Below are 27,826 nucleotides of genomic sequence, written 5' to 3'. Positions count from 1 at the left end.
GCTGAACTGCAGGCTGTGGAAGGTCGGTAGCTCAGCAGTTCGAGACCTGGGTTGCCACATGACGGAGTGAGCTCCCGTCTCTAGTTCCAGCTCCTGCCAACCTAGCAGTTCGAAAGCAAGAAATTGCAAGTAGATAAATAGGGACCACTTCGGTGGGAAGGTAACAGCGTTCCGTGCGCCTTGGTGTTTAGTCATGCCGGCCATATGACCACGGAAACGTCTTCGGACAGCGCTGGCTCTTCGGCTTTGAAACGGAGATGAGCACCGCTACCCTAGAGTCGGATTCGACTGGCTTTCGAGCAAGGGAACCTTTACCTTTAACCTGAGCTTGAGTCCAGCGACAACTTTAAGACTAACAAAGTTTTATTCAAGGTATGAGCTTTCATACAAAAGCTCATACCTTGAATAATACTTTGTTGGTTGTAAAGGTGCCGCTGGACTCAAACTTTGTTTTGCTGCTTCAAACCAACACGGCTGCCCAGCTGGATCTAACCTGAGCTTGTCAATTAAGCTAGGTGGACCGTGGTTAGTACTTGGACGGGAGACCGCCAAGGGAGATGCTGCAGAGGAAAGCAATGGCAAACCACCTCTGCTCCTCTCCTGCCTTGAAAACCCCATGAGAGGTCAACAATAAGTCGGTTATGACTTGACCACAATTAATTATTACTAATAATACAATAGTACATGAAAAAGCATAGCTGTTTATTTATTTATTTTTTTAAAATCTCAATGTGCAGTTACTGAAGTTATTCAAAGCTATTTCTTAGATACAATCAAGCATGGACAGCAAAAAAAAGAAAGGGTGAGAAGATTTTGCTCTGGACTGAAGCTGTTTTGTTTTTTTAGTAACATCAGGATGCTGTACCTCTAATCGTCTGCTTTCTGTGTTTTCCCCTGCTTTGCTCTCTGATCTTTCCAAACCCTGGTTTGAGATGATCTTTTTAGAAAGATGAAAAGTCAGTCCAGACCATTTTGCCCCGCATGTGGGGGTGGTTCTCCGTTCAGGGGTTTGAGGTAAGCCCTTGAGTTGGCGACCACCCCCCTGGGGCTGAGCTTGCTCCTGGTACATCTAGACCAGAATAACCTTTGGCTTCTGTCCTCCCTCTGTTTTGTTTGTTGGCACACCAGCATCATCACAAGTAGACGTTGGATGGGGGGGGGGGGGTTGGCACTGGGGCCCAAAAGGTTGCTTATTCTCGAGCTAGACTTTGGTTCATTCTAGCAAAGGAATTAAACAATCAGTGGCTAAACCTCTTGCTCTAATGGCTGATACTTTGACAACACTCCGGTTTCCAAGGGGTTGAATCTTTCCAGCTTTTTCGCTCAGTCTCATCCAGTTCCCATCCTTAGTACAGCTGCAGTACCACATGGCTTTTGTCAAAGCAAGGCCCATGAACCCTAGCCTACACTATTTGGTAGGGCCCTCTTCCCCTTTTTACCAGTGTTTGGATCCAACCCAAGATCTTCCCCATTCCTGTTCTGCTATCTGAGGCTGGAGGGAAAGGGAACACTGCTTGAGGCATGGCTGTTTGGCACAGGTAGCAGCAGAATGAATCTGGAATGTTCTATATGGGAGGCATTATCCCTACTTCTGAGCTGAGAGTCCTTGGAGGAAGGGTGAGATTTAAAAACAGCGGGCTAGATGGACTCTAGAACAGGGGTGTCAAACATATGGCCCGTGGGCTGGAAGCAGCCCATGGGTCTCTTATCCAGCCCGCGAGCAACTGGTCATTACCTTTATTGCCAGATGACAGAGGCTGTGCATTATGTCCATGTATATTGTCTCCAGTGTTCCCTCTAAGCTGAGTTCATGTGAGCTAGCTCACAGTCTTTTAGCCTCCGGCTCAGACATTTTTGTCTTAGCTCAGGTAGGAGGGCTCCAGAGCAAACTAATTTATGCAGCAGCCAAATCGCTTGCTCAAAACTTTAATGCCAGCAGCTAACAAAGTAGTTTTTTTGCTCACGAGACTCCACAGCTTAGGGGGAGCACTGATTGTCTCAGTGCTAATGAGTAATGGGCGATGGAAGTGGGAGGGTGGGCATCAGGGAGATTATTTATGGAAATACTGTAAGAGTGTTCATGTTTTAAGCGTGTTTGTATTTTGAGTAAAAAATTAATATTGTTAATTGGGTTTGCCTGTGTCCTTTATAAAGTTTATATCTCCAGTACCTGGCATTACGTTTTATAGCACACATAGCCCAGACCAAAAAAGTGACGTTTATGTCAGATCCGGCCCTCATAACTAATGAATTTGGACACCTCTGCTCTAGCCGATGCACGCTTTCCAATGAAATCTGTGCAAGAAGTAGAGCTGCATGTGGTAAGAACCCTAAGAACTGAAGGAGGATTGGATTATATGAATGGGATGATTTGGAAACACCTGCTTGAATGCTCCCCCTTTTCCCAACTTTCCTTTCTCATCTCCCCTTCCTCTTCTTTCTCTGCCTCAGGCCTTCCCGCTGTCATCACAACCTGCTTAGCCCTGGGCACCCGCCGTATGGCCAAGAAGAACGCCATTGTCAGAAGCCTGCCCTCTGTGGAGACCCTGGGCTGCACCTCTGTCATCTGCTCCGACAAGACCGGCACCCTCACCACCAACCAGATGTCCGTCTGCAAGGTGAGAGGTTGTCACTTCCTTCCCTACCAAGAGGTCACAGCTTGTGTCGCTCGTTCGGATGCTGACCCTTCTTTCTCTCTCTTCCTTTTTCTATAGATGTTCGTCATTGATAAAGTGGATGGCGACATCTGCTCTCTGAATGAGTTCTCAATCACCGGCTCCACCTATGCCCCTGAGGGAGAAGTGTGAGTGAATCCACATCTAGCCCCTAAAACAATCCTATTACTCCAGCCTTGCACCTTGAGAGATAAACAAGACACCTGAAAATCCTGATTTATTTTACTTCAAAGTAATATCAAGCTCCTCAGGTTGTTGAACCCCCTAACATTTAATTTGGGCTCTCCTATAATAGGCCCGGCAATCAGTCTAGAGATGCCTGTTGTGGTTCCATTTGTTTCTCCCAGAGCCAGTTTGGTGTTGTGGTTAAGTGTGTGGACTCTAATCTGGGAGAACCGGGTTTGATTCCCCACTCCTCCACTTGCAGCTGCTGGATGACCTTGGGCAAGCCATAGTTCTGTCGGAGCTGTCCTTGAAAGAGCAGTTCTCTCAGAGCTCTCTCAGCCCCACCTACCTCACAGGGTGTCTGTTGTGGGGAGGGGAAGGGAAAGGAGCTTGTAAGCCACTCTGAGACTCCGAGTGAAGGGTGGGGTATAAATCCAATCTCTTCTTCTTGTTGTTGTCAAAAATATTTATTTTTTTCATACGTGGATCCTCCTCTTCTCTGGCCCTGCCTGCAGTCTCCCATCCAGACTACTAATCGGGTCCACACCAACCTAACCTTGCCAATGTAGCAGATCTGCTGCCCCAAGACCATCTTTTGGGTCTTATGGTGCATTTTCTGAAGCACAACAGATCTGTGGGGCAGCCCAGTGCTCTATTTATTTACTTAAATGTCATATCCTGTGAGTGATCTCAAATATGACCCCTAAAATGGTCCAGTTATCGCAATCTTACACCTTGAGGGATAAACAAGACCCTTTAAAATCCTACTTGATTTTACACCACAGAAGTATGTCACTCCTCAGGTTGTTGAACCCCCTAATCTTTAATTTGGCCTCTCCCAGAAGAGGCCCAGGAAACAGTCTAAAGGCAGTTTATACAATTCAAGAATAAAAATGCTATAAGCAAACTTTTCTCTTTTGTCTGCTTTTATGTGTGTGTGTGTGTGTGTGTGTGTGTACTATCTTTAAAGATGATTTCTGATGTCTTTTAAATCATATTAAACCATTTCCTTTTACAGCCTGAAGAATGATAAGAAAGTGAACACTGGAAATTACGATGGTCTCGTTGAGCTTGCTACCATCTGTGCCCTCTGTAACGACTCCTCTCTGGATTTCAACGAGGTGAGCAATTCTTTCCTTCTTCATATCCGCTCTCCCTCCAAGTTTAAGATCCTTGCTAGTCAGGGCAACCTTGAATCACTGTGGCTTATCTTGAAAACAGGTCAGATCTCACCAGCTTATCCTTTTGCTCTCACCCAATTTCCCTCCTCGGTGCAACTCCCTACCACGTGGCTTTTGTCCACGCTTGTTCCACAACTGCTGGTGTGTCCTTTTTGATGGTTGAAAAGAGCCCTCCTCTCTCTTTCACCAGCAGAGACGTTGGCAGGATCCATGGCAGCTGCTTTTTTTTCCTTTTCCTTTTGGCCTTCAAGTTGCAGCTGACTTCTGGCAACCCCAACAGAGATGTTCGAGGTGGTTTGCCATTGCCTGCCTCTGTGTAGCAACCCTGGACTTCCTTGGTGCTCTCCCACCCACATACCAGCCAGGGCCAAGCCTGCTTAGCTTCTGAGATCTGACGAGATAGGTCAGGGCTCTTGTAAAAAAAAAAAGTATCCTTGTAAAAAAGGACACTAGTCCCAATAAAAAGTGCACACCTTTTTTGGAGGGGGGATTTAATACTAGGGCTATTTTGGGGCAGGAACGCACAGGAACGGAGTTCCGGCTGGCTCCCGAGTTGGCCACGCCCAGCAGGAACTCATTAGGATTGGCTACATTAGGGGTGTGTGGTCTAACATGCAAAGGGTTCCTGCTACAAAAAAAGCCCTGGGTTTTGACAACAAACAAGGTAAACAGAATAAGAAGCAAAAGGTGGGCGTGGCTGGATGACCACAGTTCTGGGAATGTGGGGTGTGGCCTAATAAGCTAATGAGCTGTGCTGTCAGGGGTGTGGCCTAATAGGCTAATGAGCTTCTGCTGTTGGGTGTGGTCTATTATGCTACTGAGTTCCTGCTGGGCTTTTTCTACAAAAAAAGCCCTGTTTAATACCAAATGCATCCAAGACCAGAGGGTCTGTGTGAGCCAATTCTTTATGTCTGTGGAACATGCTCATTCCAGGTGATGCTCCCATTTTGGACCTCGGCGTGAGGACAGATCTCCCATCACGCTCGCTGCAGCTGTGGACTACATTCCACACATCATGCTTAACTGTAACTCTTCCTTCTAACAGTCCAAAGGTGTTTATGAGAAGGTGGGTGAGGCCACTGAGGTCGCCTTGACGTGTCTGGTTGAGAAGATGAACGTCTTCAACACAGATGTACGGACCCTCTCCAAGGTGGACCGAGCCAATGCTTGCAACGCCGTAAGTACTGTTTCCCTGTGGCTGTCCCCCCCAGCGCCCTGTATTGTTGCACAGTTCGGTACAGCCAGTTACCCCTTTGCTTGTCGACACACAGACAGATCAGGAATTGGATTCTGATGGGCTGCAGCCACAGTAAAATGGGCCTTTGGGGACCTGGTCTCTTCAGGCATGCTCCCCGAACTTTCGGCCTCTTAAATATAAAAGATATCTCTCTAGCTTTTTTACTTATAAGGAAAACCATGAACACAAGGTCCTGCTCAGTTGCTCGGTGTGAAGCAAAGCTGCTCCCAGCTTTTGCTTCTGGGATTGGTCAGTGCAAAGGGGCATGGCTATAATTTTGTTTCCCAGCTGTTTCTTTAGGTGTCCTGTTTCCCCTAAACTACTACCAACGTGGATTCCATTGGGGAATCAACAGGAAGTACAAACTATCCCAGTTAATACATGGCATGTACGTGTTATTCAAAAATGATCATATATTGTTAACATTATTTAACATACTACACTACTTGGATTTAGGGTTTTGCTGTTTCATGTTGAGAGCCACTCCCTCACTCTGGGTGTGTTTGTCACAAAGTTACTTGCTGTGGACCTGCTAGTTGATACACGCAAGCAGGAGCCAAGTACTGGGTTGGATCCAGCCAGCTTTCTCACTTAATATCACCCAATTCTCCTCTTTATTACAGGCCCTGTCCTGCATAACTTTTGTCCCATGATCCCCAGAACACCTTTTTTGGGGTGGTTCAAGGGAACCCTCCCTTTTGTGCCAGTGGAAAAGCTGGTTGGATCCAACCCAGTATAAACTGGGATCAGCCCTCTCTTCTCCCTGTCTCCTCCCCACCCCCCATTCTTATCCTAGACACAAAGGTCCTGAAAGCAAAATGACTGTTTTATTTCTGAAATGACTTTAATAGATTATTTATTTACTTACTTACTTGACTTATAGCTCTCTGAGACTCAAGGCAGATTTGCAAAGATACCAAACAACCTTGAGCCGGAGGCTAAAAAACTGTGAGCCGGCTCACGCTGACTCCGCTTAGGGGGAACACTGGCTCAGGACGCTGGGCCGGGTCCTGGGTTCGAGTCCCCCCGCGGGGCCAAGCCGCTCGCTGAGCGACCTGGGGCCGATCCAGCGCGGAGCCTCACTCCGTAGCGACCGAGTCCCTCAGCGCCCCCCACCAACACCCACGGCATCCTCTTTGATCTGCAGGTGATCAAACAACTCATGAAGAAGGAATTCACCATGGAGTTTTCCCGCGACAGGAAGTCCATGTCCGTTTACTGCTCCCCAGCCAAAGCCTCTCGGGCTGCCGTTGGCAACAAGATGTTTATTAAGGTCAGTGCTGGCCCCGTGGCACCTCCCTTGATCCCGCCCTGCCACCATAGCAGCTAGGAAGCGTAGATATTCCATCTTCAGCCTTTTTTTTTTTTGCCAACAAGTTGCAGCTGACTCACGGTGCCCCACACAGGGGTTTTCAAGGCAAGAGACATTCAGCGGTCACTTGCCATTGGCTGCCTCTGCATAGCGACCCTGGGCTTCCTTGGTGGTCTCCCATCCAAAGACTAACCAGGGCCGACCCTGCTTAGCTTCTGAGATCTGACAAGCAGAAAGTATATATCCACTAGCTTAGCGAGAATTAGGCCTTCATTGGCGTGGATCCAACCAGAGGTCATTTCGGGGGGATTGCGGGGGATCGCAGTTCCCCCGGGTGAGGTACGGGGGGCGGGGCACACCCCGCCCCCTGCTTCCGGCCGCCCCGCTTCCAGCCCTCATTCAGCCAGGAGTAGGAAGGAGAAGAGGGAGGGGTAAGTTGCTTCCTCCCCGCCTCTTCCCACCCCTGCCTGCCTGGGGTGTGGCCTTATGACACACTTCCGGTGATGTCAGGGGGTGTGGCCTTATGACACACTTCCGGTGATGTCAGGGGGTGTGGCATATGCTAATGAGTTTCCCTAGCTCTTTTTCTACGAAATGACCCCTGGGGAGGCTCCTTAGGTCAGAGAAAGCCTTCAAATTTTGCTCAGTGGAGTTGTAGGATAGAGGGTGGGATCCACCCCACTGCCACCAGGAACCACTGTTATTACCCCTTTGCTACCACTTGCCCCCCCCAAAAAAACAGTATTTGAAACATCCAGCCTAGTTCCTGGACCAAACAGTGAGACGCTAGCCACCACCCCACTCCCTTCCTCCTGAAATCATACTGTTGCTGCTTCTCCCTTACACACAGGGTGCCCCTGAGGGTGTGATTGACCGTTGCAACTATGTCCGTGTGGGAACTACCCGCGTCCCACTAACCCCCATTGTCAAGGACCACATCAATCAAGTCATCAAGGAGTGGGGCACAGGACGGGACACGCTCCGTTGTTTGGCTCTGGCTACACGTGACACCCCCCCAAAGAGGGAAGACATGATTCTTGAGGACGCCACCAAGTTTGCTGAATATGAGGTAAAGTGGGGGTGGGGGTGGGGAATCACATCAGCGTGGTGGGAGTTTAATCAGGGTCTCAAAACCCAGAGCCGAAAGGGACTGAGGAAGAACTGGTGTAGTATAGTCAAAGTAAGAAAAAAGAGAACCACAGCCACTAGTCAACAATAAGAAGGAGAACACACAAAGCTGTGTGTGGATGCTAAGCAATCAGTTACCGGCCAGCCGTGTACACATTGTGTACTGTATTGCAATAAAATAACAATCGTTACAAAAATGACAAAATATTATATAAGATGTACAACAAAGGTCCAAATCAGTATAGTTGATGACATTTTCCAGATAATGTGTTCGTTCGAGCCAGTTTGGTGTCGTGGTTAAGTGTGTGGACTCTAATCTGAGAGAACCGGGTTCCTCCTCTTCTTTTTCTTCCTCTTCCTCTTGTATACATATTCAAAATGCAGTCATGGAAGCCAGATAATCTTACCCCTCAAAGCTCTAGAAGTTTATTTTGACTCATAGCCTCTCTTGCTTCAATTTGACTCTCTGGCTGGGCTCTACTCACTAACTGGAAGCATCACACTAATACTCTGAGTGTTGGGGTATTAATCCAATCTCTTCTTCTTCTTCTTCTTCTTCTTCTTCTTCTTCTTCTTCGTCTTCGTCTTCGTCTTCGTCTTCTTCTTCGTCTTCTTCTTCTTCGTCGTCTTGTTCTTCTTCGTCTTGTTCTTCTTCGTCTTCTTCGTCTTCTTTGTAGTCTTCTTCCGAACAGGACCAATGTATATTTTCAAACTTCAAACTCCAAATGTGGCACTTCTGTCCTCAAGTGGAAAACTGTTAAGTTTCTCCACATCTAGTGGGAAGCCACTAGAAATGTTTACATAGTGGGCATGTCGCTTAATCTATTTAGTAGGAGGTAAACCTGCCATTCAGAGCGAAAGCTGCTAACAAATGCTTAACAGTTTTTCACTTGAGAAGAGAAGTGCCACCTCTGGAGGCTCAGAGGCAAAAGGGAACAGGGACCTCATTAAGTGGAATGGTGGCGTGCCTTGGAGTTACGCTGGAACATCCTAAAGTTTGAAAATATACATTGGTCCTGTTCGGAAGAAGACTACGAAATGAACATATTATCTGGAAAATTTGGTCAACTATACCATTTTGGACCTTTGTTGTACATGTTATATAATGTTTTGTAACTTTTGTAATTATCGTTATTTTATTGCAATACAATACATAATTTGTACATGACTGGCCGGTAATTGTTTGCTTAGCATCCACACACAGCTTTGTATGTTTTCCTTCTTATTGTAGTCAAAGTTTGGAATACTGTGTGCAGTTCTGGTCACCACACCTTAAAAAGGATATTATAGCTTTGGAAAAAGTGCAGAAAAGGGCAACTCGAATGATAAAAGGGTTGGAACACTTTCCCTATGAGGAAAGGTTAAAGCGCTTAGGGCTCTTTAGCTTGGAGAAACGACGACTGAGGGGTGACATGATTGAGGTTTATAAGATTATGCATGGGAAAGAGCAGGTAGAGAAAGAGGTACTTTTCTCCCTTTCTCACAATACAATAACTCGTGGGCACTCCATGAAACTGCTGAGCCGTCGGGTTAGAACGGATAAAAGGAAGTACTTCTTCACCCAAAGAGGGATTAACACATGGAATTCACTGCCACAGGAAGTGGTGGCGGCTACAAGCATGGACGGCTTCGAGAGGGAATTAGATAAGCATATGGAGTAGAGGTCCATCAGTGGCTATTAGCCACAAGGTATAGATAGGGGCTCTGGGGCAAGGGATGCTCTGTCATCTTGGTGCTTGGGGGGGGTCAACAGTGGGAGGGCTTCTAATGTCCTGGCCCCACTGGTGCTGGCCCTGATGGCACCTGTTATTTCTGGCCACTGTGTGACACAGAGTGTTGGACTGGATGGGCCTTTGGCCTGATCCAACATTGGCGTCTCTTATGTTCTTATGTTCTTATGTAAAGTAAGACCAGGGAGACCTGAGTTCGAATCCCTGCTTGGCTACAAAGTTGCAGGGGGAGAAGCTATATGGGCTAATGATTTTAGCAGACATACTTACTTGCAAGGTTGTTCTGACCTGTCCTCTACACACAGACGGACCTGACCTTTGTGGGCTGCGTAGGCATGTTGGACCCACCCCGTAAAGAGGTCATGGGCTCCATCCAGCTGTGCCGTGAAGCTGGCATCCGCGTCATCATGATCACCGGAGACAACAAAGGCACAGCCATTGCCATCTGCCGCCGTATTGGCATCTTCACCGAGACTGAGGAGGTTACTGGCAGAGCCTACACCGGCCGTGAATTTGACGACTTGCCCCTGGCCGAGCAACGGGAGGCCTGCAAGAGAGCCTGCTGCTTTGCTCGCGTTGAACCCTCCCACAAGTCAAAGATTGTGGAGTTCCTGCAGAGTTTCGATGAGATCACAGCCATGGTGAGCGGATGGGTGAAGAGGGTGGGGTGGAAGAATGGTTCGGGTGACTAAAAAACGGCCAGTGACAATCCTTGTCCCATGGGTTTATGGGGGGAAAGTGTATGCCTAGATATACTGTCCTGTGTGAATATTGCTCATTGGCAGGGCTCTTTTGGTAGAAAAAGCCCAACAGGAACTCATTAGCATAACAGGCCACACCCAACAGCAGAAACGCATTAGCATATTAGGCCACACCCCTGACAGCACAGCTCATTAGCCTATTAGGCCACACCCCCATGTTACCCGAAGTGTGGTCATCCAGCCACACCCACCTTTTGCTTCTTATTCTGTTTACCTTGTTTGTTGTCAAAACCCAGGGCCTTGGCGGGGCTTCCTCGCACTCCCGCCGGCCTTGCAGGTCCACCGCCGGGCCCCTGATGTCAGGAGGTGTGGCATATGCTAATGAGTTATGCTAATGAGTTCCCCTAGCTCTTTTTCTACGAAATGACCCCTGGGGGAAAGTGTATGCCTAGATATACTGTCCTGTGTGAATACTGCTCATTGGTATGTCTGGTTATTGAAAGAGCTTTGAACCTGGACTGTGAACTGCCAGGGCCCAAAGAGACTGCTGCACACGCACACACACCCACACACCATTTTATAGTATAATGGACCGTATGAGTTGAATCCAAATGACTTTTCTGCTGGCGAAAAGGAGAGGGAGATTCCCCCTTGATCTAAAGACTATGGTGGGACTTCAGGGACCAACACGCACAAAAGCCACTTGGGCAGGCTGTAGTGAAGGAGAACAATTGGCAGAGATTGGGAGGGGGGGGGATTCTGGCTGGATCCAAACTCGTGATTCCACTAAGTGAGAAGCCTTGCTCCAGAGGAAAGGAGCATTCCTATGGTGAAAGAGACTCCTTCCTCGGGATTAAGTTTCCTTGCTTAGTAGAAATGAGTTGCTAGATCGGGCCCATAGCGACAGGGGGGGCATCTCAGGGCCGGCCCCCCACCTTACCGCCCAGGCCTCCCGACTTTTCCTGAGCCGGGCGGAGAGGGCCGCCACAGCTGCTGCTGAGGCGCTCACAGCCTCCCCACTATCAACAGCGGAAGTGCCAGCCAAAAGAGAAGTGGTAGCCGGGCAGAGGGTAGTTAGGGGGGGGCGCACTGCTCTTCCGTCCCTTTGTGGCATTTGGAGCTCTGTTTCAGGCTATGTGGCGAGAGGGGGGTCAACCCTTCACTCTGCTTCTCCCTTGGTGGCTTACATGAGCCATCGGGGGCTTCTATGGGGCACTCCCAGGCTTGGGGGGGTGCAGTGTATGTGTGCGGGGGTCCCCCCGAATAAAAATCCTGGCTATGGGCCAGTGCCAGATCCAGGCCTTTACATGATTACTTCCTCATACACGCTCATGTTGCTTTGTCGAAATCAAGGTCCCCTCCGCCATCTTTATTTATTCTAGTATGCACTGGCTCACTCCTTGTTTCCTTCGTTTCTCTCTTTGCAGACCGGTGATGGTGTGAATGACGCCCCAGCCCTCAAGAAGGCTGAGATTGGTATTGCCATGGGCTCCGGCACTGCTGTGGCCAAAAGCGCCTCAGAAATGGTGCTGGCAGATGACAACTTCTCCACCATCGTGGCCGCCGTTGAAGAGGGCCGTGCCATCTACAACAACATGAAACAGTTTATCCGCTACCTCATCTCCTCCAACGTGGGTGAGGTTGTCTGGTAAGGAGCTCCGCCTCTCCCGCCTACGTTGACACGGCTCTCCTCCCCTGATTGGGAAGGCCAACCAATGGTGGTGGGAAGTGCCGTCAAGTCACATCTGACGGCGACCCTATAGGGCTTTCAAGGCGAGAGATGTTCACAGTTGGTTTGCCATTGCCTGCCTCTGCGCAACAATATCTGGTAGAGTTGCCAACCCCCCCGGTTTGCCAGGGGTCCCCCGTTTTGGGGGGGGGTCTACCCGCTGCCCGCGCGATGGCCAGCAGGGGAAGCCCCGCCCCCAACACCCACAGCCACCCATCTCTCTCCCTTTAAGTTTGTGGAACCTGTGTTTCCTCCCAAGCCTGATCTCCGCAAGCTTGCAGGGAAATGCCAGCTTCGAGCTCTTAAAAGGGAAACGCGGCTGTTCTTAAAGGGGAAACACCGGCTCCTGCATTTAAAAAGGAAACGCCGGCTCCTTTAAGTGCAGGGAACTGCCGTTTCTGGAGATCCTGTGCATGGGCGGGTGGGGGGGCGGTGGACGTCCCCAACGTGACGTCATCACGTCGGGGATGCCCCACCCCCGCCAGGAACGCCCCCAAAGTCCCCCGCTGGGGATGGAAGATGGACTTGGCAACCCTAATATCTGGAGATCACCGGGCCCTACGTGGAGTTGGCAACCCTGTTCTTGCATAAGCTTTTGTGAGTCAGAGCTTCAGGTCTGACCGATACAGGAACAGCTACTATTACTATTACCATTTATTGGATTTATTGCTCACCCTATCCCTACTTGCGCCAGGTTCTAGGCAATGTACAGTGTGGCATAACCCTTAGGAACAGTATACAGACTTTAAATATAATAACGTTAATAACATTAAAATCAATTTAAAACAGATTCAAGATGGCATCACTTAAAATTACACAATTGAAAAGCTGGAATTCTGGACCATTTGGCTACTTCCTAGGTTTTTGGAGGGGTGTGTGGGATGGGTGCCAGCCATGTTGGAAAACCGTTGCTGTTCCCAACCAAAAGCCTGGCGGAACATCTCTGCCTTACAGGCCGTGCGGAACTGCATAAGATCCCACAGGGCTCTGACAGTATTAGGCAGAGAGTTCCACCAAGTCGGAGTCAGGACCAAAAAGGCCCTGCCTCTGGTCAGGGACAGCTGGACCTCTTTGTGGCTAGGGATCACCAGTAAGTTGTTACCTGCGACAGGGGTCATTTCGTAGAAAAAGAGGTGCAGGAGCTCATTAGCATAGCTCATTAGCATAGTTTATTTGCATATGCCACACCCCCTGACATCACCGGAAGTGTGTCAGAAGGCAACACTCAGGCTCCACTGGACTGTTTTGGATTGCTAGCTGTTGGGGGGGGGGATGCAGACCTGTCCTTGCAGAGGAGGGAGAGCTTGTGCCTTAATAAAACTTGGTCTTAAAGGTGCCACTGGACTGTTTTGGACCGGGGAGGCTCTGCAACTTACCTGCCTGCTTCTTGCTCTGACTGAGGGCTGCTGGGAGCAAGGGGTTGGGCTTGTTGCCTGTGCCCGCCCCCTGGGCTCTTTACTGCCGGAGCTCCGCTCCTGTGCGCTCCTGCAGGAAATGACCCCTGCCTGCGGAGCATAATGCTCTCCCGGGAACATAATGGAGGAGGTGGTCCCGCAGATACATCGGTCCCAGACCGCTCAAGGCCTTAAAGGTTAACACCAAGAACTTGAAACTAACTCGGTATTCCGCTGGAAGCCAGTGCAGCTGGCACAACACAGGTTGAATATGAGCCATCCATGACGTTCCCGTCAGGACTTGTGCCTCCACATTCTGGATCAGCTGGAGCTTCCGGGTCAGCCTCAAGGGTATGCCAGCGTAGAGCGCGTTACAGTAATCTAGACCTTACACGGTTCGGTTTCATAGAACATTTAAGAGCTGGATGTCCAGCATCAATCCATGAATGGAATTCTTGTTCTGCAGGGTACACTTGGAACACTGTCCGTCCCCCGTCCCCCCCAGTTGTCACCAGTGAATCTGTAATGCAGCGCCACATTTCTCTTCTTTCTCTCTTTGCAGTATCTTCCTCACAGCTGCTCTGGGTCTCCCTGAAGCCTTGATCCCCGTGCAACTGCTGTGGGTGAACTTGGTGACTGATGGGCTCCCAGCCACCGCCTTGGGCTTCAACCCCCCTGACTTGGACATCATGAACAAGCCCCCTCGCAGCCCCAAGGAGCCTCTGATCAGTGGCTGGCTCTTCTTCCGCTATCTTGCCATTGGAGGTAACAACCTTTTAACACGGTGCCTCGTTGCTTATTCCCACATTGTCACCCGATAACACATTCTGCACTCTGGCCTCATCCCAAATCCCTGCACACAGATCCCCAACCTTTTTGAGCTTGTGGGCACCTTTGGAATTTTGACACAGGGTGGCGGGCACTGTGGGGTGCAGAGCCAACCACAACCACAGAGAAAGCCCGAATACGGGGAACAAGAGAAGTAAATATTTTTTTAAAAACTGGGAAAGAGGCGTCAGAGGCCCTTTCCACACTAGACCTTTAATCCTGGTTCAGCACTGTCTCCTACTAGCTGTTCTGCACTACACTCGAGTTCACCCCTCTTTTTATCCCGTTTTTAAAAATCAGTTCTGCATTACATTGTGGTTACCCCGGGTTTGGACTGCCGTTGCCCCGGGGTATATGGATCCTATTTTGGCGTGGGCTTTCCCTCGATCCAGAGTGGCCCTGGTGCAGATTTAAGTGTAGAATTTTTAACTCGGTTTCAGTCCTCCCTGCCCCTTTCCCGCCATACCTAGGACAAACACCCCTGTTTGCAATGCAGAATTTGTAACCTGGAGTGGGCATGCAAATTGGAGCGGGACAAAATTAGTGCAGAAAACAACAGATAAACAGAGATAACTGCAAGGTAAATGGCCGCGAGTCGAAAGCAGAGGAAACCTGGGGTGAGGTCCAAGTGCGGAAAGGGCCAGAGACAGAATAAAACCAACACTGTCGAGGCAACTGTCCTCAGAGCCAATCAGATCTCCAGTGGACAATCTGAAGCCCTACTGGGCAGGAGCCCACTTGGCCTCACCCACTTTCTAAAAATACTTGGCAGCGGCCTGGAAAGTTGTTGGTGGGCGCCCTGGCACCCCTTGGTGTTGGGGGCCCCTGTTCTAGACTCCCTTCCTAGTGAGAAAGGCAGACTATACATGAAATAAATAAAATATAACCCTAAGTCAGAAATCTTTGTACCATTCCCAAGATCCCAGGAAAGAACCCTTCCAAATTCCCCATTATCCTTCCTCTGGCTCCAGAATAGAACAAATTGGGCCTGATGCTTTATGCGCCACTAAACTTTAAACTTTATCTTAAAAATACTACAACATAAGGGCCACAGCATGCAGTTCATTAATCAGTTACGGTATATGCAGGGCTATTTTTGGGCAGGAACGCACAGGATCGGAGTTCCGGCTGTCTACAGAGTTGGCCACGCCCACTACAGCCAAAACCTCTGTGTGCGTGGCTACAGACGGAAGGCCTGGAGAGTGACCCCCCCCTGACGACTCTAAGGTGGGCGGGCCAGGGGGGGGCCTGGAAGGATCAGGGAGGCATTTAAATTCCTCGTGCTTTCCCTAGCTTGTACAAGGGGTGCCCGGGCAAGCCAAGGGAAGGCAGTTTAAACTGCCTTCCCTTCCCTTCAAGGGGGGCTTGCCTGGGCATGGGGGCGTGGCCTAAAATGTTAATGAGCTGTGCTGTCTAGGGTGTGGCCTAATATGCTAATGAGTTCCTGCTGGGCTTTTTCGACAAAAAAGCCCTGGTTATATGAATTAACTGAAAACCTTTTGATCAACTCAACATGTGGATCCCGTTACTTGGGCGACATGTGTTTTTGAAAAGTTAATTAATTTTAAGATGCAGATGGGAGACACCATCTTAGAAGAAGCATCCCCCTTTCTCTATCTCACACTGTAGGGGAATGCCTCTTCCGAAATGGTGCTTTTGCCGCACAGATCATCTGTACATCCACAGAGTTATCTAAAAACAAAAGTAGTATTGTTTCCTCCCTTCAAAACAATTCTTCTACTGCTAGCGGTTAACTTATAATATCAAAAGATGGCCTCATACATTCAGTAAATTCACTTGATATTCAGCTCGTTGGTCATTCTCAGTTTCGGTCAGCAAGCACAGGCTATCAATAATAGACCAGGCACCAGGCTTGTGTTGTTGTTAGATTGATGGTAATAATGATAATAGATGGTAATGCTGGTAGTAATGGTAATGGTGGTAATGGTGGCGGCTCCTAATTGAAGGCCTGGTGGAAGAGCTCCATCTTGCAGGCCCCTGCGGAACTGCAAAAGGTCCCGCAGGGCCCCGATCTCTTCCGGGAGCTCATTCCACCAGTTCAAGCTTCAAGGTCCCAAAAATGTAGGTCCGCCACTGACTGGGGGAGCTCACCAATCAGATGGGGGCTTAACCCCATGGTTGTACACACTGAGGAGGAAATCCTACTGGCCCCTTCCACCACCACCACCCGATATCAAACAGATTTTGATAATAGATAACAGACTATCGGTTGCCTCTCCAGACCTACTGCTTGAGGCGGCATCCTTGGTCTCCGTTTGTGGTAGGGTCAGCCCCAGCTCAGCCTTCTTTCCTCAGAAGACTGCAGGAGGAGAGGGAGGAAAGTCTGAGAAACTACCACTCTCCATCTCCTGTCTTCCCCCATGGGAACAGTCAGGACCTTGACAGCAGGCTGAAAGGAAGCAGGAGAGTCCCTGACAGGATTCCCCGCCTCCACACACACACACACCCCGCGTCTCTCATGCGTGTCTCTCTTCTTCGGATGGGGGGGGGGACTCTGTGCCTTTGAGCCTCCTCTCGGCCCCTGCCTCCCATGCCAGAGAGCAGGCCGTTTCTATTGCATCTAGTCCAGCTAAGAGCAAGTTCTTGAAATCAGGGTTCCTCCTGAATGGAGCCCACAGGCAGGTCGCCCTCCGTTCTCTGTTCGTGCCGACCTTTCCCTCTGCTCTCCCTACAGGATACGTGGGAGCTGCCACCGTTGGTGCTGCCGCTTGGTGGTTTATGTACGCTGATGATGGACCTGGCGTGACCTATCACCAGTTGGTGAGCTTTGACTTCTCTGATCCTGTGGCTGGGAAGGAATTGCGGGCCAGGGGGTGGGGTGGGGACTTACCTGCAGTACGCATGCAGCCCATCAGTACATACTAAGTTTCTGCAGTGGGGCAGATAGCAGCTCCACAGGGCCATTTCCAGTCAGGAAAGTGGCATGGGGGGAGAGGCGTAAGTCCCCCTCTCCCCATGTGCTGTGGTCCCAATCCAAATCAGGAATTGGGTTTCCAAACACAGAACTCCCAGACCACATCTGTGGACTGGACCCTGGCAAGCCCCAGGAGGAATCGAACACGTAGTTCAGCCGTGAAACTCACGTGGTAACCTTGGACCAGTCACTTTCCCTCAGCTTTACCTAGGCCCCGGTCATACGGGCCAGAAAATGCGCGGGGCGGGGGGGAGCGTGGCTGTTTGCCCCGGAGCGAAAAAACGCGCGACTGCGCGATCAGGTGTCCGGTTGAGGTCCCGTCAAGGTCCCGTGGTTGGGGGGAGGTGCCGATCACACCACAGGCAAAGAAGCGGGGCGGCGCAGCAAACGGGGTTGTGTTTTTTTTTAAGAAACCGAAATGTGCGCATGCTCCGTTGGGTGCTTGTGCGCATCCCATGGAGACTTGGGAAAAAAAACCCCTTTTTGCGAGGGGACATGGGCGGGCGCTGGATGCCACTGGAAACGTGATCAGACGCCCGCCCTTGCCCCGCGGTTTCCGGAAACTAGTACCTCGGAGGTACTAGTTTTCTAACCCGCATCTTCGGCGGGAAGCCTCGGGTGATCCACGGGAGCTCTACGCTTCCTAGCTGTGATCGCGCCCGGAAAATCCACCTATCTTCCATCTCTGTAGCGTGGCTAATGCTCCGTGTGACCGGGGCCCTAGTTCACTGGATTGTTGCAATGAACAAATGGAGAAGAGGGGAGTCATATACAGTGTTCCCTCTAAGCTGAGTTAGTGTGAGCTAGCTCACAGTTTTTTAGCCTCCAGCTCACACATTTTTGTCTTGGCTCAGGAAGGAGGGCTCCAGAGCAAACTGATTTATGCAGCTGCCAGATCACTCGCTCACCACTTTAATGCCAGGAGCTCGCAAAGTAGAATCTTTGCGCACAAGACTCCGCAGCTTAGAGGGAACATTGGTCATATATGCTGCCCCAAGAGGGTTTCCAGATCCACCTTGGGAAATACCTGGAGATTTGGGGGTGGAAACTGAGGAGGCCGGGGTTTTGAGAGTGGAGGGATTTCCATGGGGTTATAATGCCACAGAGTCCACCTTCCAAAGCAGCCCTTTTCTCCAGGTGGACTGATCTCTGTCACCTGGAGATCAGTTGTTAGTGGGAGATTTCCAGTTACCACCTAGAGGTTGGCAACCATATGCCTTGAGCTCATTAGCGGACAGGCAGGCTAAAATACGTAGATAATCCTTCCAGGTGAGATGGGGGTATGGCAGATAGGTCTCCACTGGGATTTACAGATGTGAACTTTGATATACTTTTTTGACTTTGTGATCATTTAACGAATACTGCCTGTGACCCAGACTTATATGTCTGCATGAGGATCCTACTTACCAGAATTTATTTGTTTTATGTTCTTTCCTGGGACAGTGTTGAGTCGAGAGTCTAAACTATGTGTGTTGTGAGGCCTCTATCTGGAACGAAGGGACTTGCCCAAGAGCATATGATTCAGGGCTATGCTTTTTTCCTCCCCTTCAAACAGGGCAAAAAGCTGGATTTTTGGATTTTATGCTTTTAACCATGCTTGTTTGAGCACCATTCCTAGCCTTAATAAAACTTAGAAAGACATACTTGCCTAAGGACCCAGGTTGAAGCAAATATTCTAAATGAGTATTCTCCCCCTTTGTGGTGGATTAAAGGCAGAGGTCATTTCGGGGGGGATCGCATTGGGGGCGGGGGGTGTGGCCTTATGACACACTTCCGGTGATGTCAGGGGGTGTGGCATATGCTAATGAGTTCCCCTAGCTCTTTTTCTACGAAACGACCCCTGATTAAAGGCTTACAATAGGTTCAGGTAAACAGGCCTTCAGGTAACAGCTGGATCTTCTTGGTCTGGACTAATGTGCCTCCACCAAGGGGAAAACCTGTGACAGCAGCCAATGGTTGCCGGGGAAGGGGGAGGCAAAGTCTAAGGATGCTCTCACCTGTAGCCCGGCAGCTCGCCATAGGGAACAACTGCATGCACACCTGTAGGTTTGACAAGCTCCCAATAATAGCAGTCTATGGCTTTCTTCACCTAGGAGAGCTATTCACTATTATGTTAACTTTGCTTCCCCATTTTCTCTGCCACCCAGTCACATTTCATGCAATGCACAGAAGATAATCCTGACTTTGAAGGCTTGGAGTGTGAAATCTTTGAGTCTCCCGTCCCAATGACCATGGCTTTGTCCGTGCTGGTCACCATTGAGATGTGCAATGCCCTCAACAGGTAAGGAGTCCCACGAGGGTCAATTTCAGCTAAACATGCACAGCACAGCCTTGCAGATTCTTCAGTCATGTTTTCCCCTCCTCCAGTTCTCATCTATGGCCATTGCTCTTTCTCTGCTGTCCCAGAGCACTAATGTGTTTACATTCTGTGCCAGGGGGAAAAAGATACTCAGTGTTTACTCACCTTCCTAGCATACATATGGACTCACTTAAAACATAAATTGCAAAATACATCAGGTCCCCCCTCCCTCAAGAGCAGGGGGTGCATTTGGGGCTGCTGTGGGAGGGTGGAGGCAGGAAAACTCTGCTCCACAGTTATAAAATCTTACCTTTTGCCCACAGAAATTTCCAGCTTCCGTTCTAGGTTCTTTTGTTGTGGAGATATGCCTTTTCCCATATATCTCTGCAATGAAAGGGGCTAGAGACTTATCTTTTAAAAAACATGAAAACTGAGAATTCAGATAACTTGTTACCTATATTGTTGTAACATTATATCAATATAATGCTGTTCAATTGCCAATTAAAACAACAAAAATGCTCCCCCATGGCGACGGGTGAAGGACATGGCTGCTGTGGGGAAAATGGCTGCCATGTGGGCACACCAAGAAAATCTGAACTTTTCCACCCACACAGATTGGGGGGAAAACAGGGAAACATGGGAGGTGCACGGATGTCCGACGATGCTTTGGGGAAGGAGAAACAAACACTTCCTAGCAGCATCGAATCCAGGACAAATAACCTGTGTGGGGAAGAGTCGCCCAGGAGAAATGTGCTCATTTTACCTCATTTATTCTGCAGTGTTTATTGTTTTGCTTAATAGATCTTGGTATTTATTAAACAAGCAAAAGATGGTCACCTCACTCCAACTCCCCACTTCTCTGTCCTTTGCAGTCTATCAGAAAACCAGTCCTTGGTCCGGATGCCCCCCTGGGTGAATTTCTGGCTTCTGGGATCCATCTGTCTCTCCATGTCTCTGCATTTCTTCATCCTCTATGTTGATCCCATGCCTGTAAGTACTGCTACCCCATGGCCCCATTGCCAGGTCTCCTTGTACATCAAGTCTGTGATCACTTCATTGCTGGCAGTTAAAATGCATGAAAGGCCCGCAGGGCTCTTTTTGTAGAAGAAAAAGTACAGCAGGAACGTATTAGCATAATAGACCACACCCAACAGCAGAAACCTATTAGCACATTAGGCCGCACCCCCATGTTACCAGAAGTGTGGTCATCCAGCCACACCCACCTTTTGCTTCTTATTCTCTTTACCTTGTTTGTTGTCAAAACCCAGGGCCTTTTTTTGTATCAGGGACTCTTTTGCATGTTAGGCCACACACCCCTAACGTAGCCAATCCTAATGAGTTTCTGCTGTTGGGTGTGGCCTATTATGCTAATGAGTTCCTGCTGGGCATGGCCAGCTCGGGAGCCAGCCGGAACTCCGTTCCTGTGCGTTCCTGCCCAAAAATAGCCCTGGGCACCATTAAAGAGTGTTATGCCCCTCAGAGGAAGGGCTGTGGCTCAGTGGTAAGCATCAGCTAGGCAGGCAGGAGGTCTCAACTTTAATCCCCAGCATCTCCAGTTAAAAAGGATCAGGTGGGAGGTGATGTGAAAAACCTGTGGCTGAGACCCCTGGAGAGCTGCTGCTAGTCAGAAGAGTAGACAATACTGATCTTGATGGACCAAGGGTCTAGTTCAGGGTAAGGCAACTTCTTGCCTTCCGGTGGGTTGAGGTTGGGTGAGATGAAAGTTTGGCCTACCCTGGTTTTTCCCAGGGCTGTGTATAGTCTTTGGTCAGGAAAAAAAGCATCAGCGAAGGTGATACAAAGATAGGAAATTTGCATAATTTTGATTGTTTTGCATAATTAATTATGCTTCTGCTAGTCACAGGGAGGGCTGAGCAAATACGCAAGGCATATGCAAGGCGCCTCTTGGTCACTGGAAGTCCCAACCAGCTGCCCGTCTCGTTTTGGAGACCGCAGCAAGCATCACCCACGTTCTTTCAAGCATATCTTCGCATCCATGAGGGCTAGTGACTTGCATTGTGTTTTCCTTTTCTGAAATGAAAGCCGAGATTCTCAGGAAGCTGAATGCTGCATCCAGTACCATGCTCTGTGTCCCTGCAGAAGCTGTGACATACATGCAACCCTGTGTGTTTTCTAGGACTCTTATCTCTATGTTTTCTTTTGGGGGAAGAAGAGGCTGCTGTCCCTTTGCATTCAGAGCTGGACTTTCAGGGCCAAACACTAACCTTTCTCTCTGGCTTTCCCCAGATGATCTTCAAACTGACACACTTGGGTTTCCATCACTGGATGGTGGTGCTGAAGATATCCTTGCCTGTCATCCTTCTGGATGAAATCCTCAAATTCGTTGCCCGGAACTATCTGGAACGTAAGTCCCTGCCTTTAACTTCCTTTTCTTTCCCCTGGGTGTACTCCAGTCCTTTCCCCCAGTCCTCTCCAAGACTTCTCCTCTTGCTCCTCCTGTGGACAGAATGTGCAAGAAACTGTCAGCATGGATAAGAGATGACTTTCCCTTCTCCTTTAGTTCTTCCCTGACTTCCCCCCACGACTATCATTACTCCCTGTGACCCTCCATCATCTCCAACTCCATCCAGGACAGAACGGTTAAACTACATGACACGTTTTACACAAATGCGCCACGGGGACTTGCAGCCGTACTACAGGTGTGGGTTCCCGGTAGCAACTCAGTTTAGAAGCACTGCAGGAGACCAATTTGGATTGGGACTGCAACACAAGGAGCGGGGCTCCTCTTCCCAAGCCGAAATGGCACCAGTGGCTTTATTTGCCCACATCACAGTCCCAATCTGCTTCTAAGTGGAGTTACCACCAGGAACTTGCAAGCTAGCTGCAGTACGGCTGCGTGTCCATGTGGTGAACTTGTGTAAACACATTTATGCGGTTTGGCCCTCGGTCAGAAGGCTGGCGAGATTCCAAGTCTCCGATTGCCCTAGCTTCTCCCACTCATGCTTCTCCATGTGAAGTTTTCCTCCTAGAAACTGTTCTTCAGCCTTGTGCTGGACCCGGCACTTAAAAGAATCTGAAATTCTTACATGGGCAACTGAAGAGAGATCCCCCTAAGGGAGCTGAGGTGGCTGGGGGTCCCCAGGCTCCTTGGTGTGCCCTGAGAGTGCAGTGGACTTTGTTGTGTTGCAGCAGAAGTGTAGGAAACATGGGTGGGAACTGGGATTCTTCAGTTCTCCCCAAAAAGTTTGTGTTGCAAACTGAGTTTAGTGGGGAGATAAGCAGGGAACCGGAACTCCCCCAGTAGAACAAGTTTAGAGTCGAGAGGCACCTTTAAGACCAACAAAGGTTTATTTATATACACTGAATAAACCTTTGTTGGTCTTAAAGGTGCCACTGGACTCTAAATTTGTTCTACTGCTTCAGACCAACATGGCTGACCAACAGGAGCTTCCCCAGGCTATCTTCCATGTCCAGAGTACTTGCACGGTACCCATGTTTCTCCCATGGGGCAAAGACCAGTTCTCGGGGATGGCTGAAGTCAGGAAAATGACATGGGAGTAAAGGGTTAATTACCCCCCATGCTACAGCTCTAATGCGAACTCTCCCCCCCCCTCCCCAGCTGATTTTTTCCACTTAAAACGTTCCACGAGGAATCCATTTGCCGTTCTACCAAGGTTGCATCTAGTAGTCCTCCATTTGGTGATGGGTCTCCATCCATCTACACTAACCCCTTTATCTTCTCCTTCCCCACCCCCTTCCTAATCTCTATTAACTGTGATTTCTTTTATCCTTTCCCTCCTGTAGCATAAACTCCTTCCCCCTCTGTTCTCCTGTATCCTGCCTCCCAGGTACCTGACGACCCTTGACCGCATGCCTTGCCTGTTCTTCCTGCTCTCCTCTCTGTCTAGTCATCCATGTGGGAATACCTGCAGGGGGGAGCTGGGGAAGGTGTCTCTCTTTTTGCTTGATCAGTCTGTTTGCACAGTTTGGGCAGTCCAGGAAGCTGGGGCCGGCACTCCGTTTAGGGCCAGAGAGGAAAACTCTGCCCAGAAAAAAAAGAACTCACTCCATGACTTCCAACTGCTCCAAGAAAAATTGTCCAGTGTCAAATAAATGACACTAAGATGACAAATAATGAACTGAAGTAGCTACAATTAGTATGCAGCCAGTACTTTAATTATGAAACAACAATAATGGATTGACTGAAATGGGTCATTTCGTAGAAAAAGAGCTAGGGGAACTCATTAGCATAACTCATTAGCATATGCCACACCCCCTGACATCATAAGGCCCGGCGGTGGACCTGCAAGGCCGGAGGAAGTGCGAGGAAGCCCCGCCAAGGCCCTCCCTGGCCCCAGGCAGGCAGGGGTGGGGAGAGGCGGGGAGGAAGCAACTTACCCTCCCTCTTCTCCTGCCTCCTCCTGGCTGAATGAGGGCCGGAAGCGGGGCGGCCGAAAGCAGGGGGCGGGGCTTCATCGTGTGCCCCGCCCCCCCGCACCTCACCTGGGGGAACTGCGATCCCCCGCGATCCCCCCCGAAATGACCTCACTGAAATCTGGTCAGTGTAGGCCTAAAAAAAAAAAATCAGCTTCTTGGAGCAAGGAGAGTTGCCACCTGGCAACTTTATAAACCGATTGGCTGGTTTCAAATCCTCAGGCCCAGTTTATTTTAATCAACCGTTCCCAGTGGTTTTCAAACTTTCAACCACATCAGCTTGCCTGGCTGAGGAACCCGTTTGTCTGCCTGGGAATCTCTGTGCATGGCAGAAGACGGTGGGATATGTTCTAGGCAGGGTTTTTTTGGTAGAAAAAGCCCAGCAGGAACTCATTAGCATAATAGACCACACCCAACAGCAGAAGCTCATTAGCACATTAGGCCACACCCATGACAACACAGCTCATTAGCATATTAGGCCACACCCCCATGTTACCAGAAGTGTGGTTGTCCAGCCACACCCACCTTTTGCTTCTTATTCTGTTTACTTTGTTGTCAAAACCCTGGGCTTTTTTGTACCAGGACCTTCTTTGCATGGTAGGCCACACACACCCTAATGAAGCCAATCCTAATGAGTTTCTGCTGTTGGGTGTGGCCTATTATGCTAACGAGTTCCTGCTGGGCGTGGCCAACTCAGGAGCCAGCCGGAACTCCGTTCCTGCACGTTCCTGCCCCAAAATAGCCCTGGTTCTAGGATACACACTGAGTTCATGTGAGACAGTGGCCGGACACGTTGGCCTCCACTTACATGTGGCATGTTCTGCATGTGCCCCTGAACATACTCGATGTGATCTTGCATTTATGGCAGCTTTCGTATGCATTGGATACCGCCCTTTCAATGCACTATAGCAATTGTATGCAACTAGATTTTTCTGTTTCACATAGGAGAGTCCAGTTGCAGTGACGCCCTTTCAATGCACTATAGCAATTGTTTGCAACTAGATAGGAGAGTCCAGTTGCAAAGGGTTGCTATAGTGCATTGAGAATGCAGAGTGTGAAAGTGGCCTAAATTCTACAGGGACAGATCAGTGGTAGGAAGGCAAGCCGTCTTTCAGGGAAATTTGTTCACCTTCGCTAATGATCTCTTTGAGGAACCCCCAAGAAATATCCAAGGAACAAATATCCTTGAAATACTGTTTGAGAACCACTTTAACTACTCCTCGGGGCCCTTAAAACGAAGCAGTAAATTTACATGCAAATGATCAAATTGTGGATTTATTTGAGCTTTACATCCACAGCTCTCAGTAGCAATGCATTTGCTTAGCTTAAGCTCAGGACTTGAAATCTGGACTGTAAAATTACAAGCTTCACTGTGCCCAGTGAGTGAGCCTGTTAGCAGTGGATCCTCTTCTGCCCTAACGGTTCCTGAGCGCTTTCCCCCCTTCTTCACATACAGTGAAGTCCTCTTGGCCCGGTCCCATCCTCTGCGTTGCTTCCTGTTTCATGGTGTTTAAAATGAAGGCATGATTGATCTAGTCTGAAGTTTGTGAGTTTTCCAAGTTTTCCCAGCCCATCTGGCCCTCATGGCTTCTCCACCTGTGCCCTAGCTGCCTTCACTGCCCCCTGCTGGTTGCTCCATTCCATGCTTTGTCAGTCCAATGTGAGCAATCGCTTGGCACCACATTTGTTGAAGGTGGGGATGTGGTGTCTTGGGCCTCTGTTAATGCCCTGTTTGGCAAAGTCATGGCTTGAGCCATACCTGATGCTGAGAAAGAGATTTCTCTCTTACTAGGCTGTTTCTTGCCAGGAAAGACCTTTTGCAATGCCAGGGAAATCCAGCACCTGCTTCTTTATTTGTATGGCCGATCAATGTACTGCTTCAGATGTGGGGCTTGAGATATAAGAGAATTGGGGTGGGTGGGGAGATGGTGGTTTTTCCCTTTTCTTCCCCCTAAGACTTGAAATAAGGAACAAAACTGAGATCGGGGAAGGATCGGAAAAGCTCTCTTAGGAGAAATTTTGTTTCAGAATGATGAGTGAGACGCTTTTTGCAAGCATCTTTTCATAACAACGTTGTCACACAGCCAATTCACACTGCTGCAGATCCCTTCGATCCTTGATTCCAGAAGTAGTAATGTTAGCTTTGCTATTGCATGCTGAGCAATCAAACCTCTGGGACACCCATGTTAGAAAGTACTCGGGAAGTCCGCAGGATGCGGCATCGGGTGTAGGAGTGCAGGTTCCAACAACAGTTTGGATCTCCTTGGTTCTTCTCACTTGGCTCCGATTCCTCCCACCTCAAGTGAATGAAGTTGATGAATGTCCACACAAAACAAAGGAAGACTCATGAAGATTTGCTTGTTCCAGTTCATGCAAACCTTCCCTTTCCTGAAGTACATTCATGAAACTCCGAGCAAAAGTTCAGAATAGGAGCAAAACTAGGTGATGCAGATGAGACGAGAGTCAGACTGGGGCATCCCCAGCCCAACTTGACATCACACATGATATCAGGGAACTGATGTCTCCCAAGTGCACGGGGAACACCCTACCTACCTGCTGCAGGCAGGAGAGCTCTGCTAGAAAAATAGATAATCCCTTTTGAAAGGAAGGAGCTCTGGCCCAGTGGTAGAGCATCCACTACACAGGCAAAAGGTCCCAGGTTCAGTTCCCGGCATCTCCAATGGAAAAAAGTCCAGCTAGTAGGTGATGTGACAGTCTTCAGCCCAAGACCCTGGACAGCTGCTGCCGGTCTGAGCAGACAATACTGACCTGGATGGGCCGATGGCCTGCTTTAGTATAAAGGTAAAGGTTCCCTTGCTCGAAAGCCAGTCAAATCCGACTCTAGGGTTGCGGTGCTCATCTCCGTTTCAAAGCCGAAGAGCCAGCGCTGTCCGAAGACGTTTTCGTGGTCATGTGGCTGGCATGATTAAACACCAAGGCACACGGAATGCTGTGACCTTCCCACTGAAGTGGTACCTATTTATCTACTTGCAATGTCTTGCTTTCGAACTGCTAGGTTGGCAGGAGCTGGAACTAGAGACAGGAGCTCACTCCGTCATGCGGCACACTCGGGTCTCGAACTGCTGAACTACCGACCTTCCACAGCCTGCAGTTCAGCATCTTAGCCAGTTGAGCCACCGCAGCGCCTTCTGCTTTAGTATAATGAACAGCAAAACGAGAGGGCTGTACCAGTCCCCAAGAAGATGCCTTCTTTCACCCTGATTCAGCAGAAGGCAGCGTCCTGTATTCAAGATGCCCCCCTAAAAGGTGGGACGGAGGCAATTTAGCCAGCTCAGTGGGAAAAGGGCAGGTCTGCTTGCCAAAGAGCTTTGTGTTGGGGCTACCGGCCAGGAAGAAAAGAGAAGGCGGCCACATGCTGACACCAAGCTGTGGCTTGTGACTTCCTGCACTAGGTTGCCCAGCTTCCTGCGCTCTCTGTTCCTCTGGCACTCACACTTCTGTTTTATTCTCTCCCCCCCCCATCTGTTTTTTCCAGGGGATTTAGAAGAAAGGATGAGGAAGTGAACTTTTCAGTCGCCACAGAAATAACCTCTTCATCATCCCCAACAGTGAAGATCTCTCCCTCACCCCCCTCTGCCACGTCTGCTGCTCCCTCTTCTGCTTCTGTACCTCTCCTTTATTTAATAGCCACTCCCTTCCCCGCACACCCTCTGTAACTCCTTTATGGGGGACTTACCAGTGTGGGCCATAACGCCGGCATTTGCCATGCCGTGTTCCCTGCATGCAAAGAACAGTGTTCCCTGCCAGCTTCTTCCCCCCCCCACCCCACCCTACCCCACCCCAAAACTCCACCCCCTTCTTGGCTTCTGTACATTTTGAGCCCCCCCCGCCTATCCTAGCTCCTGCACACACACACATACACACACCCTACTCCCCCTCCCATTGCTTTTTGCATTAGTGCCCACACGAACGACATTCGTTCCCCCCTCTTCACACGACTAGAACCCACCTCAGCCCAGGGGTTGGATTTTTTAATGCACACACAAACGGAAGGAAACATTTTGTTAGGGAAAACAAACAAACAAACAAAGTGAGACTCCTTGACTCGGAGGAAATGAACAGATTCTTCTAGCTGCTTATTTATTGACATTAAAGG

The 27,826-nt window shown here is 49.4% G+C and overlaps 1 protein-coding gene across 1 annotated transcript in view; it reads left to right on the top strand.

Annotated features, from left to right (window-relative positions):
* The window catches only part of ATP2A1 (ATPase, Ca++ transporting, cardiac muscle, fast twitch 1), a 53,640-nt gene extending 26,191 nt beyond the window's left edge, over positions 1 to 27,449 (top strand). Inside the window, exons 11-24 of the mRNA XM_015425811.1 lie at positions 2,452 to 2,618; positions 2,715 to 2,803; positions 3,859 to 3,961; positions 5,067 to 5,198; positions 6,406 to 6,531; positions 7,421 to 7,639; positions 9,734 to 10,069; positions 11,557 to 11,777; positions 13,815 to 14,017; positions 16,776 to 16,861; positions 19,163 to 19,296; positions 20,187 to 20,304; positions 21,562 to 21,679; positions 27,206 to 27,449. Of these exons, the coding sequence (XP_015281297.1) occupies positions 2,452 to 2,618; positions 2,715 to 2,803; positions 3,859 to 3,961; positions 5,067 to 5,198; positions 6,406 to 6,531; positions 7,421 to 7,639; positions 9,734 to 10,069; positions 11,557 to 11,777; positions 13,815 to 14,017; positions 16,776 to 16,861; positions 19,163 to 19,296; positions 20,187 to 20,304; positions 21,562 to 21,679; positions 27,206 to 27,234 (2,081 nt within the window). The 3' untranslated portion in view covers positions 27,235 to 27,449. The remainder of the gene's footprint in view (positions 1 to 2,451; positions 2,619 to 2,714; positions 2,804 to 3,858; positions 3,962 to 5,066; positions 5,199 to 6,405; positions 6,532 to 7,420; positions 7,640 to 9,733; positions 10,070 to 11,556; positions 11,778 to 13,814; positions 14,018 to 16,775; positions 16,862 to 19,162; positions 19,297 to 20,186; positions 20,305 to 21,561; positions 21,680 to 27,205) is intronic.
* Positions 27,450 to 27,826: the final 377 nt, after the last annotated feature.

The sequence above is a fragment of the Gekko japonicus genome, unplaced genomic scaffold (assembly GCF_001447785.1).
Source record: "Gekko japonicus isolate JY-2015 unplaced genomic scaffold, Gekko_japonicus_V1.1 scaffold2079, whole genome shotgun sequence".
NCBI classification, from domain to species: domain Eukaryota; kingdom Metazoa; phylum Chordata; class Lepidosauria; order Squamata; family Gekkonidae; genus Gekko; species Gekko japonicus.
This window is presented reverse-complemented; position numbering and strand designations above follow the sequence as displayed.